This window comes from Zonotrichia leucophrys, unplaced genomic scaffold (genome assembly GCF_028769735.1).
Source record: "Zonotrichia leucophrys gambelii isolate GWCS_2022_RI unplaced genomic scaffold, RI_Zleu_2.0 Scaffold_101_159032, whole genome shotgun sequence".
In the NCBI taxonomy this organism is placed as follows: domain Eukaryota; kingdom Metazoa; phylum Chordata; class Aves; order Passeriformes; family Passerellidae; genus Zonotrichia; species Zonotrichia leucophrys.
The window spans coordinates 6,914-22,528 of record NW_026992306.1 but is presented as its reverse complement, the minus strand read 5'-3'; the positions used below and the strand labels follow the sequence as shown (position 1 = coordinate 22,528).

At 52.4% G+C, this 15,615-nt stretch overlaps 1 protein-coding gene across 1 annotated transcript; it reads right to left on the bottom strand.

Moving 5' to 3' along the window:
- Positions 1–14,420: 14,420 nt before the first annotated feature.
- Positions 14,421–15,242, bottom strand: LOC135460801 (olfactory receptor 14J1-like; the record flags this gene model as incomplete). Its single annotated transcript, XM_064737734.1, has 1 exon — positions 14,421–15,242. A coding segment is annotated over one exon (822 nt), but the record flags the coding sequence as incomplete, so codon positions are not given.
- Positions 15,243–15,615: the final 373 nt, after the last annotated feature.

Sequence of the window (15,615 nt, the reverse complement as noted above, 5' to 3'; positions counted from 1 at the left end):
ACTGCTACCCAATTTCTGCCAATCATTTGTAGCGAAAGTCACCTTTGATACTTCTTGTTTGTTTGGTTGTGAGTTTTTTGTTTTCTTTTGCTGTTTTCATACGGTCCACAAAGACATGTCATTCTTTGTGGCATTTCTCATTTTGTTTCTCTCCACCTTCCATGTGGCCAAAGACTGTGTCACTGAGAGGCTGGTTTTCTTGTGGCTTCAAAGGAACTAAAGGATCTCCCAGCAGAGTTTTCTGCAGAGATGCCCTTTTATTGCCTTCTCTGGAGCTGCAGCAGCAATGTCTGTGTGCAGAGCTGGGGGCAGATCAGTGCTGGCCCAGCAGCTGTGCCCAGCAGCAGCAGCACTTGGTGTTGCCAGTGCTGCTGCCGTGGCTCTGCCCCGCTGCCCTGGTGGCCCTGGTGTTGCTGCAGGGCCTGAGTGCTCTCGGGGCCGGGCACAGCCCTGGGGGTGGCAGTGCCAGGGCTGCAGCAGGGACAGGCCATGGGCACTGCTGGGGCAGCACTGACGCCTCAGGCCAGGCCCTGGGGGCTCCAGGCTCCTTGCCCAGGCTCTCTCAAGAACACACCCAGGCCAATGCTCAGCACAGAAAAGCCCCGTGAGCAGCCCCAGGCTGGCCGTGGGCAGGCTGGGGGCAAACAGCATGGCTGGGCTCTGCAAGGGCCCTGGGGGAGACAGGAATGAGCAGCAGAGCAGGGGCTGATCCATCCCCAGTGCGCTGCACAGCCCAGGGCAGCGTCCCAGAGTGTCCTGATGGAGCTGCCAACAACATCCCCCTCTGCAGCCCTGGCGTCTCCCCCAGCTCACACAGGTGCCCCATCCTTGCAGGCACAGACACAGCAGCACTGGCTCAGCAGCCCCTGTTTGCATTGCACACAGCAGGCAGGAGCACCCCCATGCTGTTGGTGTGGGGACATGAACCTGAGGGAGCACAAATGCCATCAGCCCCTGGGGCCAGCAAGGCCTGGGGGACAGCAGGGAAACCACTCAGCTTTGTCCTGGCCTCTGCAGTCAGCCGGAAAGTTTGTTCCCATCAGCTGGGAGTTTCCTGTCCCTCTGCAGACGCTGTTGCTCAGAGCCAGGGCTTCCTGGCAGCTGCTCCCAAACAACCCTGAGCATTTCCTTTGCTTCAACTTTGATTTCCTTACTTTTCCCTGGTACAAATTTCTTCCTTTTGCCCACTCCAGGGTCCAAGAACTGGACACAGCACTTGAGGTGCTGCCCAACCAGTTCTGAGCACAGGGGAAGAATCGCTGCCCTGGTCCTGCTGGCCACACCATTCCTGATCCATAGGATTGCCGCTGCTTGGATGAGGGAAATGGTGGGGAGAGGGTGGGGACAAAGTGTTATTGTCAGCCATTAGGGTATTGACTTTCATGTCTTTTCTGACTGCATTAGAAGGGTCTGGGGTTCAATATCAATTGGATATTGCTGATATCAATCTATACACTGGAAAAATTACCAGGACAAATTAATTCTCTTGGCATTTTGTTTTCAATAGAGTATATTGCAGTGTCAAAATGGTCTCCTTGGTTCAATGAGGCCTTGAAGTGTCACAATGGTCTCCAGTATTCCATGAGGCCCTGCAATGTCACAATCAACCTTTGGTTCCTTCAATCCCACGTTGTTCCATGAATCCTTGGTTCCATGGGGCCCTGTAGTGTCACAATTTTCTCATTGGTTCCAGGGTGCCACACTGTGCCACAATTGCCCTTTGGCCCAACAGTGCCTCATAGTGTCCCAGTGGACTCCTTGGTTCCATGAGGATGCAAAGTGCCACGATGGCTCTTTGGTCTCACAAGGCCTCAAAGTGTAAAAATGGCCTCCATGGTTTCACAAGGCCGTGCTGTGTCACAATGGATTCTCCACTCCATGATGCCCCAGAGTGTCACAACGGCCTCCTGGGTTCTGCACTTTAAGAATGCCCCCTTGGTCCCTTGGAACCTCACAGTGTCACTATAGTCCCCTTGGTTCCATGAGGCCCTGCAGTGCCACAATGGTCCTTTGGTTCCACGAGGCCCCATGTGTCACAATGGGCTCCTCACAATGGTTCCATGATGCTCTGTAGCACACCAATGGCCTCCTTGGTTCCATGGTGTCACAATGGCCCCTTTCTTCCATGGAGCCTGACAGTGTCACTGTGTTCCCCTTCATTCCATGAGGCCCTGCCGTCCTACAATGGCCCCTTGGTAACAATGCGTTCCAAAGGCTCATAATGGTCTCTGTGGTTCCATGAGGCCCTGCAATATCTCAATGGACCCTTGGTTCCACGGTGGTCCACAGTATCACAAGGCTGCCTTAGCTCCACAAGGCCCTGCAGTGCTGTAGTGGCCCCTTGGTTCCATGAGGCAAAGCAGAATTAGAATGGCCCCTTGGTTCCATGGAGTAACACGGTATCACCATGGTCCCATTGGTTCCGCAGGGCTTCACAGTTTAACAATGGACCTTTGGTTCCATGAGGTGCCACTTCATCACAATGGACTTTGGTTCCATGATGGTTTCATCACATGGACTTTGGTTCCATGATGTTCCTCAGTGTCTCAATGGCCCCTTGGCTCCATGTGGCCCCGCTGTGTCACAGTGCCAGGGGGCTCCATGAGGCCCTGCAGTTTCCAAATGGTGTCCTTGGTTCTGTCAAACCCTACAGAGCCACAATGGACCCTTGGTTTCATGAGGCCCTGCTGTGTCACAATAGACCCTTGGTTCCATGAGCTTTCACACTGTCAGCAATGGTCTGAGTTCCACAGTGTCACCATGGATCCTTTGTTCCATGAGGTTCCATAGCATAATATGACTACCTTGATTCCAGAAGGTTCTGCAGTGGCACAATGGACCATTGGTTCCATGCAGCCCCAAACTCTCACAATGATCCCATGGCTCTATGAACTTCCATACGGTCAGCAATGGTCTCCTGGGTTGTACAAGGCCTTGCTCTGATACAATGGACTTTTGGTTCCATGGGGTTCCACTGCATCACAATGGAGCCTTTGTTCCACGAGGTTCCAAGTGTCACAGCTGGATCCTTGGTTCCGTCAGCCTCTGCTGTCACGAATGTCCACAATATCAGAATATGGCTCCTTAACACTCATTTGGTGTTTAAGAGAGCATCATTTATTCAGGCCTGAGATCCAGCGGGTGATAACTTGTTACATAGACACATGATTCTACCATTGTATCGCTTATATACAGTCACTACATATATATTAAGATGTACCTATTTCCATAAAACCCATCCCCAGGTCCCTGATTCAGTCCTTGCTTTTTCTATCACTGCATTCTTGAGCCAGATGTCGTCTTCTCTTCCAACCATTCCTGTTGGGAAAGGAGCCCCTGAATGCCTTGTTTCTCTGCTGAAAGTTCACAGGCACAGTAAAAATGGAATGAACCCTTTGGGTATCAGCCCAGGCTTTGTGTGGGCAGGCAGAGGCAGGCAGGAGGCAGAGCTGTCAGCAAAGGAAGGGCCCAGCCAGGGGGGCAGCCGGGGGATGCCGACAGCCTGCAGGGACAGAGGGCAGGGCAGGGACACCGTGGGACAGCCTGGGCTGCACAGGGCACAGGGATGGCAGCAGCTGCAAGACAGCCCTGCCAGAGCCACCTTGGGCAGCACTTTGGCCATGGCTGCGTGGCCTGGGCCTGAGGCAGGAGCAGGAGACAAGTGACCCTTGCAGGGCTGGGGCCTCATTGCCTCCTTGTCCCTGCTCAGCAGCCTGGCAGGGGCCGCCCCATGCTCCTGCCCTTGCCATTGCACATCCCCACATGCCAGTGCCCATCCCAGAAGAGCCCTGAGCAAGGAGGGAGGGACAGGATCTGCCTGGCCAGGGGCTGGGGCTCAGGCCTTGGCCCTTTGCATTCCTCAAACACATCCAGGTGTGCTCAGCACCAGAGACACCTTTGCCTTGTTTGTCCCCAGCTTTCATCACTGCCTCCAGTGTTCTGCTCTAACTGGACCCTGGGACACTTTCACAAGAGTTATGTCCCTCAGTGGGCCCCATTTAACTACAAGAAACTTCCATGTTTCAACTTAACTTCAAGTTATTGAGAAGTTCTTTGAGCCCACTCTGAGGGACAGAATCTGATGCAAAGAGCACCAAAGCCCTAGAGGCTCATTAAAGTCCCTGTGCTGTGTCTGTGCTGCTGAGCTGGGCCGGGCTCCTGGCCCAGAGGCAGCTCCTGGCAAGGGCAGCGCTGCAGAGAGACAGCTCTGGCCTGGAGCAGCTCCTGTGCACAGCCCAGCAGGGCTGGGGCACTGCCAGGGCCCCTCAGGGACACCAGCAGGGCACAGACAGAGCTCACGGGGGTGCAGCACAGTCAGGGGCTGTGGGATGGCCCGAGGGGGCTGTGTCACAGCGCACCTCTGTGGCTGTGTCATAGAGGCACAGAGCAGCTGGGATGTCAGCAAGGGGCTGTGTGACAGGCCAGAGTGGGCTGTGTGAGGACACAGATTGGGCTGTGACACCACAGAGTTTGTTTTGTGAGGTCATTGAGCAGCTACAGCATCATAGAGGGCATTCTGTGACATCACAGAGCAGGCTGTGACATCATGGCATGGCTGCATGTCATCATATAGCCAGCAGTGAGGTCAAAGTGTGTGCTGTGAAATTAGAGTGGCTGGACAGGAGTGTGTCAAGATGACATAAGAGCCGTGAAGCCAGGTGTGGAACAAGTTGTGACATCAACGGGATGGTGTATAGGTCATAGAGAGATTCAACAGTAAAGAGGTGTCGTCATCAGAATTGGACTCCGCGCCTGGTAATCAAGAGGACCAGTGATATCCCAGAAAAGACTGTGTTCACAGCCCACGACTTCTCTGCCATCACAGCAACGGCCTTGTGTGACATCCAGTGGCATGTGACATCCAGGCTGTGACATCACCAGATTGTGATCACGGTGTAAAAGGTTGCTTTGTGTGATGAGACTGGGCTAGACATCCCTTTGTGATTCTCCACGCGTCGTACAGTCAGAGAGATACCCTGTCTCAAGCTGACCTGTCCCTGGGTCACTAGGCAGTTCCATCTCCAGCTTGCCCAGATCGCACCCCAAGGGCTGGGTGACACAGGGGGACAGTGGACCCCCGGCAGCCATCCCCGTGTCCCCCGACCAGTAGCTGGGCCGGGCTAGCAACAAGGCCTTGAGAGTGCTGAAAAAATCCCCGGCAAGGGATCAGCAAAAACCAGATTTAATATTAAGGGACAGCAGCACAAAGTTCCCTGGCAAGAGTCACTCTGCTCCTGACTGGACACTTCAGGCACACCAGGGAAACAAAGCAACAACAAAACCAAACCAAATCCAGGCAATCAAACCAGAAAATAACTGAGAACTGTTCCTCTGTGTGTATGACACTAGGACAGTCAGGGTAAGGATAAAAGGAATATGGCCCAAAAGCTTACAGAGGTCAAACCTACCAGGACTTAACTTATACTTAACCTCAACTGATACCTTAAAAGAACAGCACTAAACAGTATTTGAGCTAAGTTGTAACCCATGACTTAGCAATTTAAAAGAGGAAATAACACTTAACAATATTTAACTTACTCAATAACTTAAATTACACCTAACAACTTAGCAAAAGAAAAACTCTTAGGAGCATTTAACTTAGTTTAGACCTTCTAACTAAACCGTACTTACTGATATCTGGATATCTGACTGACTCAGCTAGCCAAGGCACTCAAGCCCCTCAGAGAGCAGCATTTCTGCCATGTTTCCCCAGCACAGGCATTCCTGTGTGCACAAAGATACAATGAGTCAGTGCAAGGCACCTGTGAGAAATTCCCCTGAGGGCAGGAAATGCTCACTGTGGATCCTTTGTCATCTCCCCAGAGGGTGAAGGGTTGAGCCTGGAGGAGTGGGGGGATTGGCCCACGCTCCGTCAGTGTTTGGGATCCCCGAGTGCAGCAAACGGGAGAGTTCCCGGCTGGGAGAGGCCCCACTCAGAGGGAGTCGCTGGCCCAGGAGAGCTCCAAGGGGCTCGTTTTGGAGCGCTGTTTCCAGGGCCCCAGTAGAGGGGCTTCAGTCCCAGCAATGGCTCATCCTGGCCGCAATTGGCACCAACAGCTTTCTGTGGCAGTGTAAGAACAGGGATGTTGTGCCACTGAGGGAACAAAAACAGTTCCCAGGGCTGCTCCTACAGAAACCAGGAGCTGGTTGGGCACCAGCAGTGCCTGGAGCAGACAGTGTTTGTGATGAGCTGCAGGGGATCTGAGCCCAGGGGCTGTTGGCCAAGGCTGAGCCCCAAGGAGCATTTCTCAGCTGGCAGGGCAGCCTGAGAATGGGAAGGGGAATGCAGCAGCACAGGGCCCATAGAACCAAGGGACCATTGTGACATTGTGGGGCACTGTGAGACCAAGGGACCATTGTGTCACTCTGGGGTCTCATGGGACCAGGGGGAATATATCGACATTGTGTGGCTCCGTGGAATGTAGGGGTCGTTGTGACACTGTGAGGACCCATCAAACCAAGGGTCCGTTGCGACACTGTCAGGCCTCATGGAACTGTTGATACCATTGTGACACTTTGGGGTGTCATGGAACCAAGGGGCCACTGCGACACTGCAAGATCCCATGGAGCCAAAGGTCTGTTGTGACATCACAAGGCCTCATGGAACCATGGAGACATCACTAATAGACTTCACAGCCTCATGGTACAAAGGGGCCATTGTGATACTGAGGGCACTCGGGGAGTAATGGAGACCATTGTGACACTGTGAGGCCCCATGGAATAAGCAAACCATTGTGATACTGTGAGGCCTCATGGAACCAGTGAGACAATTGTGACCCTGGGGGTCCGCACAGAACCAAGAGGACCAATGTGATATTGTGGGGCCTTGTGAAACCAAGAGGCCTTTGTGACACTGCAGGGCTGCATGGAACCAAAGGGCCATTGTGACATTGCAGGGCCTCCTGTCATCAGTGGTCCATTGTGACACTGGGGAGCCAAAGGAGACCATTGTGACACTGCAAGGCTGCATGGAACCAAAGCTCCAGGGTGACACAGGGGGTCCTCCTGTCATCAATGGTCCATTGTGACACTGTGGAGCCAAAGGAGACCATTGTGACACCACAAGGCCCAACAGTCCAAAGGTCCATTGTGACATTTCAGGGTTCATGGAACAGAGAAGTCCTGTGACATTGTGGGGCCTGGGGAACCACGGAGGCCACTGTGACACTTCAAGGCCTCATGGAATCATTGGGACCATTGTGACACTGAAGGGCCATTGCAACATAGTAGAACCCAATCAAAACAAGGATCCATTGTGACACTGCTGGACCCCATGGAATTAAGGCACTATTATGACACTGCAGGGTCATAAACACTATTGTGACACTATGGGGCACCATAAAACCAAAAAACATGGAACAGGTCTGGCTGGCTTGGCCTCCCCTGGACCACCTCACTGGTCCAGCTGACCTTGGCATGTTGAGGGTCACTTCTCATCTGCTGCTGCAACACTGGGGCTCTGTGCTTTCCTTTCTATGGAAAAGAACTCTCCTTCTTCTCCAGACACCCATGGCCAGAATTGGGATTTCTCCTCCAAATTTCCTTAGATCTGTCCTGTGAAAAATGCATGTATTATATGATTGGCGTTTCACAAATATTAAAATGAATGTTATATGTGTTGTGTTAGAAAGAAATGCTGTATTAATTCTCTTAAGTACTGTGTTAAATATAGTTTTAGGTTATAAAATTTGTTCAAATAAGAACTATGTTAGGGGGGTTTTTCTAAATAAAGGAATGAGGCACTCAAACCAGATAGCAGCCACAGGACACCTAAATCTCTCCGGGAAACGAATTTATTGCCTTCTTATCAGAAGAAACTAACTTCTTCCTTCCTTGAAGGCACTGTTAGAATTAGAAGGAAGAAGTTGACAATGACCAGACAAAATCCCGTGTTTGAATGGAATTTATGCATCATGTATGAAGTGTATGAATATGCAGCGGGCTATTATTCTTAAGTGTTAATCCATTGTTAGCAGGGGTCCTTTTTAGGACTCGTGATGCCCAGAAAAAGGTACCCGGATGTCCGTAACTCTTTGCTTTTATTGTCTCATACTGTCCTAATTCAATTTGTCCAAATTGTTATTACTCTTATTGTGTTACTATTCTTTTTAACCATTTTATTACTATTAAAGTTTTAAAAATTTTAAAAACAAGTGGTTGGCATTTTTCACATATCCCCAAAACACTGGGGAAGGTTCCATGCTCTCCTTCCTATGGAAAAGACCTGTGCTGCTTCTCTGGGTGTCCATGGCTGAGATTGGGCTTCCACCTCCAAAATTCCTTATATCGAAGGATAGGTCTCAGACAAGATCTGGCATAACTGACAAGTCTGGCTGACCTTGGCCTAGTGAGGGTCTCCAGACTCTGGGCCTCTATGGAAAAGAACTGTCCTTCTTGTCCAGGTGCCCATGGCCAGAATTGGGGTTCCACATCCAATATTCCCAACTGTGAAAGACTGGAGGAGATTGTTGGCTGAAAACATTTCATGTTGGGGGGAGGAAGGGGCAGGTCCACCCTTGCCCTGCCCTGGAACCCCAGCCCTGCCCTGCCCTCGAACACCAATCCCCCCAGAGCCTCTATCCCAGCCCAGCAGAGGCTGCCAGTCCCTGGCACAGCACAGGCAATGCTCCACAGCCACCTCTGCAGCCCCAGCCCAGCTCCTGAGGGACCAAATGAGCCCAAGGCCCACCTGAGGGAAGGGCCCAGGAAGACCAAGGGGTATTAAAGGCTGACCACAAGGCAAGCACAAATCTTGGCCCTACCTCCTCTTGGCATTTCTATCTGAACACTGCTGGAATCCAGGAGTTGGTAGCTGTCTGTGTGCCTCTTTTTCTTCTTTCGCCCCTTCTGTGTCTTCTTCTAATTTCCTTCTCTTGTGAATTTTGATTAACTTAAAATTGAACAGGCTTAGAGCTTGTGAAATTGAATGGAACAAGGTAATGCTTTGAGAAGCGTTTTTGATTGATTGAATGCTGACAAGTGTTTTTGATTGATTTTCCAAAGTTTCTCTTTTTTTCTAAAGCTGCCAGTAAATGCTGTTTTGTTGTTTAACCTCTTGAAGATCTCATGTCAGTATTTCACCAGGATATCCAACTCAGAGTACACAAACAATTGTAATTCCTTTTAAATGTCTCCTTGAGAGAGTTGTTTGGGGAATGGGGGATCAGGGCTTGTGTGTCCTGCTTGGCACAGCCCAGGCAGGGCTTTCCCAGCCACATTCCACACTCCATTGCCCAGCTGGAGCCGCTGGTGCCTCTGAGTTGTGCTGCCCCAGCCCCAGGGACGCTCTCCTTGTCTGCCCATTCCCCCACGGTCTCTGGGCAGGGATGGCCTCAGTGGGGGCTGCTGACATCCTCAGCACCTTGGAGGCTGCTGCTGAATTTTCCTGCTCCAGAGGCTTGTTCAGCCTTCAGCTCTTGAGTGCAGGAATTCAGTGTCCCAGGGCTCATTAACACTCAGAACACCTTAACAAGCCAAGCCTCTGGGGATAATTTGATTTTAATTTTCAAATCATTTGTGGTTAGGTAGATCTCGGTAGTGTATTCAAAGTGAATACATGATATTAAAAAAGACAGCGAGAAGAGATTTTTTAGGTCCTGTTTAGTTTTTTTTCCTATTAATTTATTGATATGTGCAATCTCCAGTTTATGCTGAATCCAAGTACCTCCTCATGCAGTTTGAATAGATATGAAAATCAAGACCCTCCATGGCTGACAATCAATCAGACTCTGTCCCTACCCCCACCCCACCATTTCCCCCATCCAAGCCCTGGCACTCAGAGCAGCCTTGTGCAAATCTGAGCTCCCTCCAGCCCAGGCTGCACCTGCAGCTTTCAGCTCCTTGGCTCCAACTCCCACCTGCTTTCCTTGGAGAAGGAGCTGCCCGAGACACAGAGGGATGTTCATTTGTTGTCAGCCAGCAAAGCCAAGGGAAGGCACAGCTCCATCAAATGCAAAAGTAATTTCTCTGCTGGATATTAAATCCACTTTCCACAGCCAACAGTCTCAGAACAATGGAAAACACCTTCTGTGCCCAGCACACATCCCAAGGTCCCCCCAAACCCTCCCTGCCCCAATTCTGCCCTGTCGAAGGAAGGGGACCAGGACACCAGTTGGTTCATCACAGGTCCAGTCCGGTCCCGGTCCCTCAGGTCCTTCTGGTCCAGTTTATTGAAGAAAGTATCAAACACTTATACAGCTTATGAATATTCTGTAAGCCAAGCAATCTATTGGTTAAACTATAGCATTAACTCTTCCTCATTCCTTAGGGTTACATCTCTCTTTTCTCATGTCTCTTTCACTGTTTGTTATCACACTACAGCTAGGCCTCAAGGACATGCTATCTTACAGGTGCAGGACTTGGAATTAGCCATGGTTTTGTACTTTTCCAGTCCTTAGCAGGACTGGAATTCCTAAATTCCCAACACTGCCCAGATTTGCTCTTTGCACACACGAGTCACACGCTGAAGTCAGGAGCTCCCTCCATGCCCAGAAAGGGGAAAAGAGAGAAAGGGGAAGAAGAGCTCTCCTGTGCAGAGCCAAGGTCCAAGTGCAGCCCCTGCAGTGGGAACCACAACTCATCAGGTTTGTGTCCTTTGGGCTCAGGGCCTGGTGACACTCAGAGGCACAGAAAGGTTTCTTGTCAACAAACAGAAGTTGGACATTTGAACAGTTTAACAACCATCACAGCTCTTTCCTCAGCTCTCTGGGATGTCCCAGCAGCATCTGACATGTCCACCATCCCCAAGGGATTTCTGTACCTGAACAGTTTTAGACAAAGACATAAGGTAATTCTTTGATGGATAAAAACACAATTAAAATGATATTTATTATACATTTATTTGAACTACAGAAATATTGGGCAATTTCTTCCAGCTCAAAGCATGAAGCCAGTCAGTTGAGAGGCACTTGAATGACCAGAGAGCTTTTAGAGGAGGAAATCAGAGAGCAGTAGAAGTACATAGATCCACCTGCTGTAAAGGAAGAGATGTCCTTAGACATGGCCATTTCAACAGAAGAGCTGAAAACACCTGAAGGAAAAGGGAGAAGAAGTAATAAACAGAATATTGGTGACACCAGTAGAAGGCAGGATCAGTATTTCTCCTCCTGCCATCAGTACACCTCCAGGAAATCCCTGTTCCTGGTGGGAAAACTTTGCCATTTCTTAAAAGTACTCAAATGACCCAGAGAATAAAAATTTGCTTGTATATTATGGAACTAACAGGTACTAAAACCTGTGCCCCTTTCCAGGCAGATATCAGTTGTGTGCCCATGAACAGGCAGTGCCACTTGTGCCCTGAGGAGCCCAGCTGGGATTGGATCTCTCCGAGAGCACCTGAGGGAGAGCAGAGCACCTTGCAAGCTGCAGGTCCCTGACAGCCCTGCAGGGCTCCTGTCCCATCAACATCTGCTCTGCTCCAGTCTGAAACAGGGCCCAGCATGGTGCCGGGATCATCAGAGAGCTGAGGTGTGTGCTGGAATTCAATGTCCAACCTTGCTCATTCTGTGATTCTCTGGAACCAGCCATGGAGCAGTTGTTTGAGCCTGGGGACAATGGAATCAAGGGACCACTGTGACCCTGCGGGGCCTTGTGGAACCAAGGGGCCATCGTGCCACTGTGGAACCAAGGAGACCCTTGGGAGAGCCTGGGGACAATGGAATCAAGGGGCAATTGCTCCATTGCAAGGACCATGGGAACCCAGGGAACAATTGTGACACTCTGGTGCCCCATGGAACCAAGGGTCCCTGGTGACACTACAGGATCAGTGTGACACTGCAGCACCAAGGAATTCCTTGTGGCACTCTGAGGCCTCATGGAACCAAGAGGCCACTGTGACCCTGCAGGGCCTTGTGGGACCATGCAGAGCATTGTGACAAAGCAGGACCTGGTGTCATGATGGGGCCATTGTGACACTGCAGGGCCCCATGGAACCAAGGGGCCAGTGCTGCTCCTCAGGGACTCCTGGAATGAAGGAAACATGTTTGACACCGTGGTGGCCCTTGGGACCAAGAGGCCATTGTGACATTGTGGAACCAAGGAGAGTATTGCTGCACTGCCAGACCTCATGGAACCAAGGATCCACTGTGACACTGCAGGGCCTTGGGGGACCAAGGGCCATTGTGACACTGCAGGGCCCAAGGAGACAAGGGAATTTGTGACACCAAGGGGTCCCATGGAACCAAAGAGACATCGTGACACTGGGAGGCCTCATGGAATCATGGAGATCATTGGGACACTCTGGGGCCTCATGGAACCGTGGTGACAGCAAGTTGCCTGGCAGTGTTGATCTGCTGGAAGGTAGGAGGGCTCTGCACAGGGCCCTGGACAGGCTGGATCCAGGGCCAGAATCCAACAAGGTGAGGTTTAACAAGTCCAAGCGTCGGGTCCTGCACTTTGGCCACAACAACCCCTGCAGTGCTACAGGCTGGGGACAGAGTGGCTGGAGAGCAGCCAGGCAGAAAGGGACCTGCAGGGACAGATGGACAGCAGGCTGGGCAAGAGGCAGCAGTGTGCCCAGGTGGGCAAGAAGGCCAATGGCTCCTGGTCTTGATCAGGAATGGTGTGGCCAGCAGGAGCAGGGCAGTGATTCTTCCCCTATGCTGGGCACTGGTGAGGCCACACCTCAAGTGCTGTGTCCAGTTCTGGGCCCCAAGTTTAGGAAGGCCATGGAGGGGCTGGAGCGTGTCCAGCAAAGGGCAGCAAGGCTGGGGAGGGGTCTAGAACACAAGTCCTGTTCAGAGTGGCTGAGGGAGCTGGAGAAGAGGAGGCTCAGGGAGGACCAGGTGATATCAGGGCACAGGTTGGACTTGATGATCTCCAAAGTCTTTTCCCACCTTGCTGATTCTGGGATTCTCTGACACCGCCCCTGCAGCAGTTGCAGGAGGAGCCCTGGGCCTCCTCTTCAGAAGCTCCAGCAGCCCAGGTCCCTCAGCTTCACCTGCCAACCCCAAAGCCCATCCTGTCAGTCCTGCAGAGCCTCTGCAGCCCCTCCTCAGTACCCAGAACAGGGAGCCCCAGAGCCAGACACAGCAGCCCAGATGTGCCCCCCTGGCCTGGGGTGCCTCTGGCAAGAGAGCAGCACCAGGCACTGCAGGAGCCTGCAGACAATTCCTGCAGCACCTGTAGGATGATCCTCCTGCCCAAGGGATGTTCCTATGGGGCGAAGTCGGGAACCGCAGTGAGGAGGGGGGCCAGAGAGGAAAGGGCAAGCAGAGATGGGCTGTTTGAAGGGAAAGGAACAGGGGCAGGCAACAGGAAGAAATTTGTAGCAGGAAGAGTAAAGAAGGCGGAGGTGAAGCAAAGGAAATGCTCAGAGCAGTTTGGGGGTGGCTGCCAGGCAGCCCTGGCTCTGAGCAACAGCTCCTGCAGTGGGACAGGAAACTCCCAGCTGATGGGAACAAACTTTCTGGCTGACTGCAGAGGCCAGGACAAAGCTGAGTGCTTTCCCTGGTGTCCCCCAGCCCTTGCTGGCCCCAGGGGCTGATGGCATTTGTGCTCCCTCAGGTTCATGTCCCCACACCAACAGCATGGGGGTGCTCCCCCTGCTGTGTGCAATGCAAACAAGGACTGCTGAGCCAGTGCTGCCGAGTCTGTGCCTGCAAGGATGGGGCACCTGTGTGAGCTGGGGGAGAGGCCAGGGCTGCAGAGGGGGGATGTTGTTGGCAGCTCCATGAGGACGCTCTGGGACGCTGCCCTGGGCTGTGCAGCGCACTGGGGATGGATCAGCCCCTGCTCTGCTGCTCCTTCCCGTCTGCCCCAGGGCCCTTGCAGAGCCCCAGCCATGCTGTTTGCCCCCAGCCTGCCCACGGCCAGCCTGGGGCTGCTCACGGGGCTTTTCTGTGCTGAGCATTGGCCTGGGTGTGTTCTTGAGAGAGCCTGGGCAAGGAGCCTGGAGCCCCCAGGGCTGAGGCGTCAGCGCTGCCCCAGCAGTGCCCATGGCCTGTCCCTGCTGCAGCCCCGGCACTGCCACCCCCAGGGCTGTGCCCGGCCCCGAGAGCACTCAGGCCCTGCAGCAACACCAGGGCCACCAGGGCAGCGGGGCAGGGCCACGGCAGCAGCACTGGCAACAACAAGTGCTGCTGCTGCTGGGCACAGCTGCTGGGCCAGCACTGATCTGTCCCCAGCTCTGCACACAGACATTGCTGCTGCAGCTCCAGGGAAGGCAACAAAAGGGCATCTCTGCAGAAAACTTTGCTGGGAGGTCCTTTAGTTCATTTAAAGGCACTGAGAGCAACGCCCCTCATAGACACAGTCTGTGACCACAGGGAAGGTGGAGAGAAACAAAATGAGATATGGCACAAACAATTACATTTCTTTTTTGTCTATATTAAAAAATTAGAAAAAAAAACATTCAAGCAAACCAACAAAAATTATCAAAATTGACTTTTATTAGAAGTGATTGGAAGAAATTTAACAGCAGTTTAATGTTTCTGTAACCATCCAGTCCTCAGTCTCCACACTGCAGCCTTGAGCTCCTGGTTCCTCAGGCTGTAGATGAGGGGGTTCAGGGCTGGAGGCACCACCGTGTACGGAACTGACAGGGCCAGATCCAGGGATGTGGAAGAGATGGAGGGGGGCTTCAGGTAGGCAAAGATTACAGTGCTGATGAACAGGGAGACAACGGCCAGGTGAGGGAGGCAGGTGGAAAAGGCTTTGTGCCGGCCCTGCTCAGAGGGGATCCTCAGCACAGCCCTGAAGATCTGCACATAGGTAACAACAATATACAGAAAACAACCAAATAGTAAAGAAATGGAAAACATAATGAGCCCAAATTCCCTGAGGTAGGATTTGGAGCAGGAGAGCTTGAGGATCTGCGGGATTTCACAGAAGAACTGGCCCAGGGCATTGCCATGGCACAGGGGCAGGGAAAATGTATTGGCTGTGTGCAGCAGTGAATAGAGAAAGCCACTGGCCCAAGCAGCTGCTGCCATGTGGGCACAAGCTCTGCTGCCCAGGAGGGTCCCGTAGTGCAGGGGTTTGCAGATGGACACGTAGCGGTCGTAGCACATGATGGTCAGGAGGAAATACTCTGTTGCTGCACAGAAAACAAAAAAAAAGACCTGTGTAGCACATCCTTTGTAGGAGATGTTCCTGGTGTCCCAGAGGGAATTGTGCATGGCTTTGGGGACAGTGGTGCAGATGAAGCCCAGGTCGCTGAGTGCCAGGTTGAGCAGGAAGAAGAACATGGGCGTGTGCAGGTGGTGGCTGCAGGCTATGGTGCTGATGATGAGGCCGTTGCCCAGGAGGGCAGCCAGGGAGATGCCCAGCAAGAGGCAGAAGTGCAGGAGCTGCAGCTGCCGCGTGTCTGCCAATGCCAGCAGGAGGAAGTGCCTGATGGAGCTGCTGTTGGACATTTGTGCTGTCTTGGCATGGGGCTCTGTAAAAAAAGTAATCATGGAATAGTTGGGTTTGGAGAGGACTTTAAATATCCCAGCATATCTTGCGGGCACTTTCTCCCACCTGCCTGCCCAGGGCTCTGCTGCCTGGAGCTGTCCCTGCCAGCAGCTGCTTTCCTGGTTCCAGGGCTGGGCCCTGCCAGTGCTGCCAGAGCCCAGCCCTGGGGTCTCAGCTCTGCCCTGCAGACCCCTCCCAGCTCAGGCACTGCTCAGGAGCACC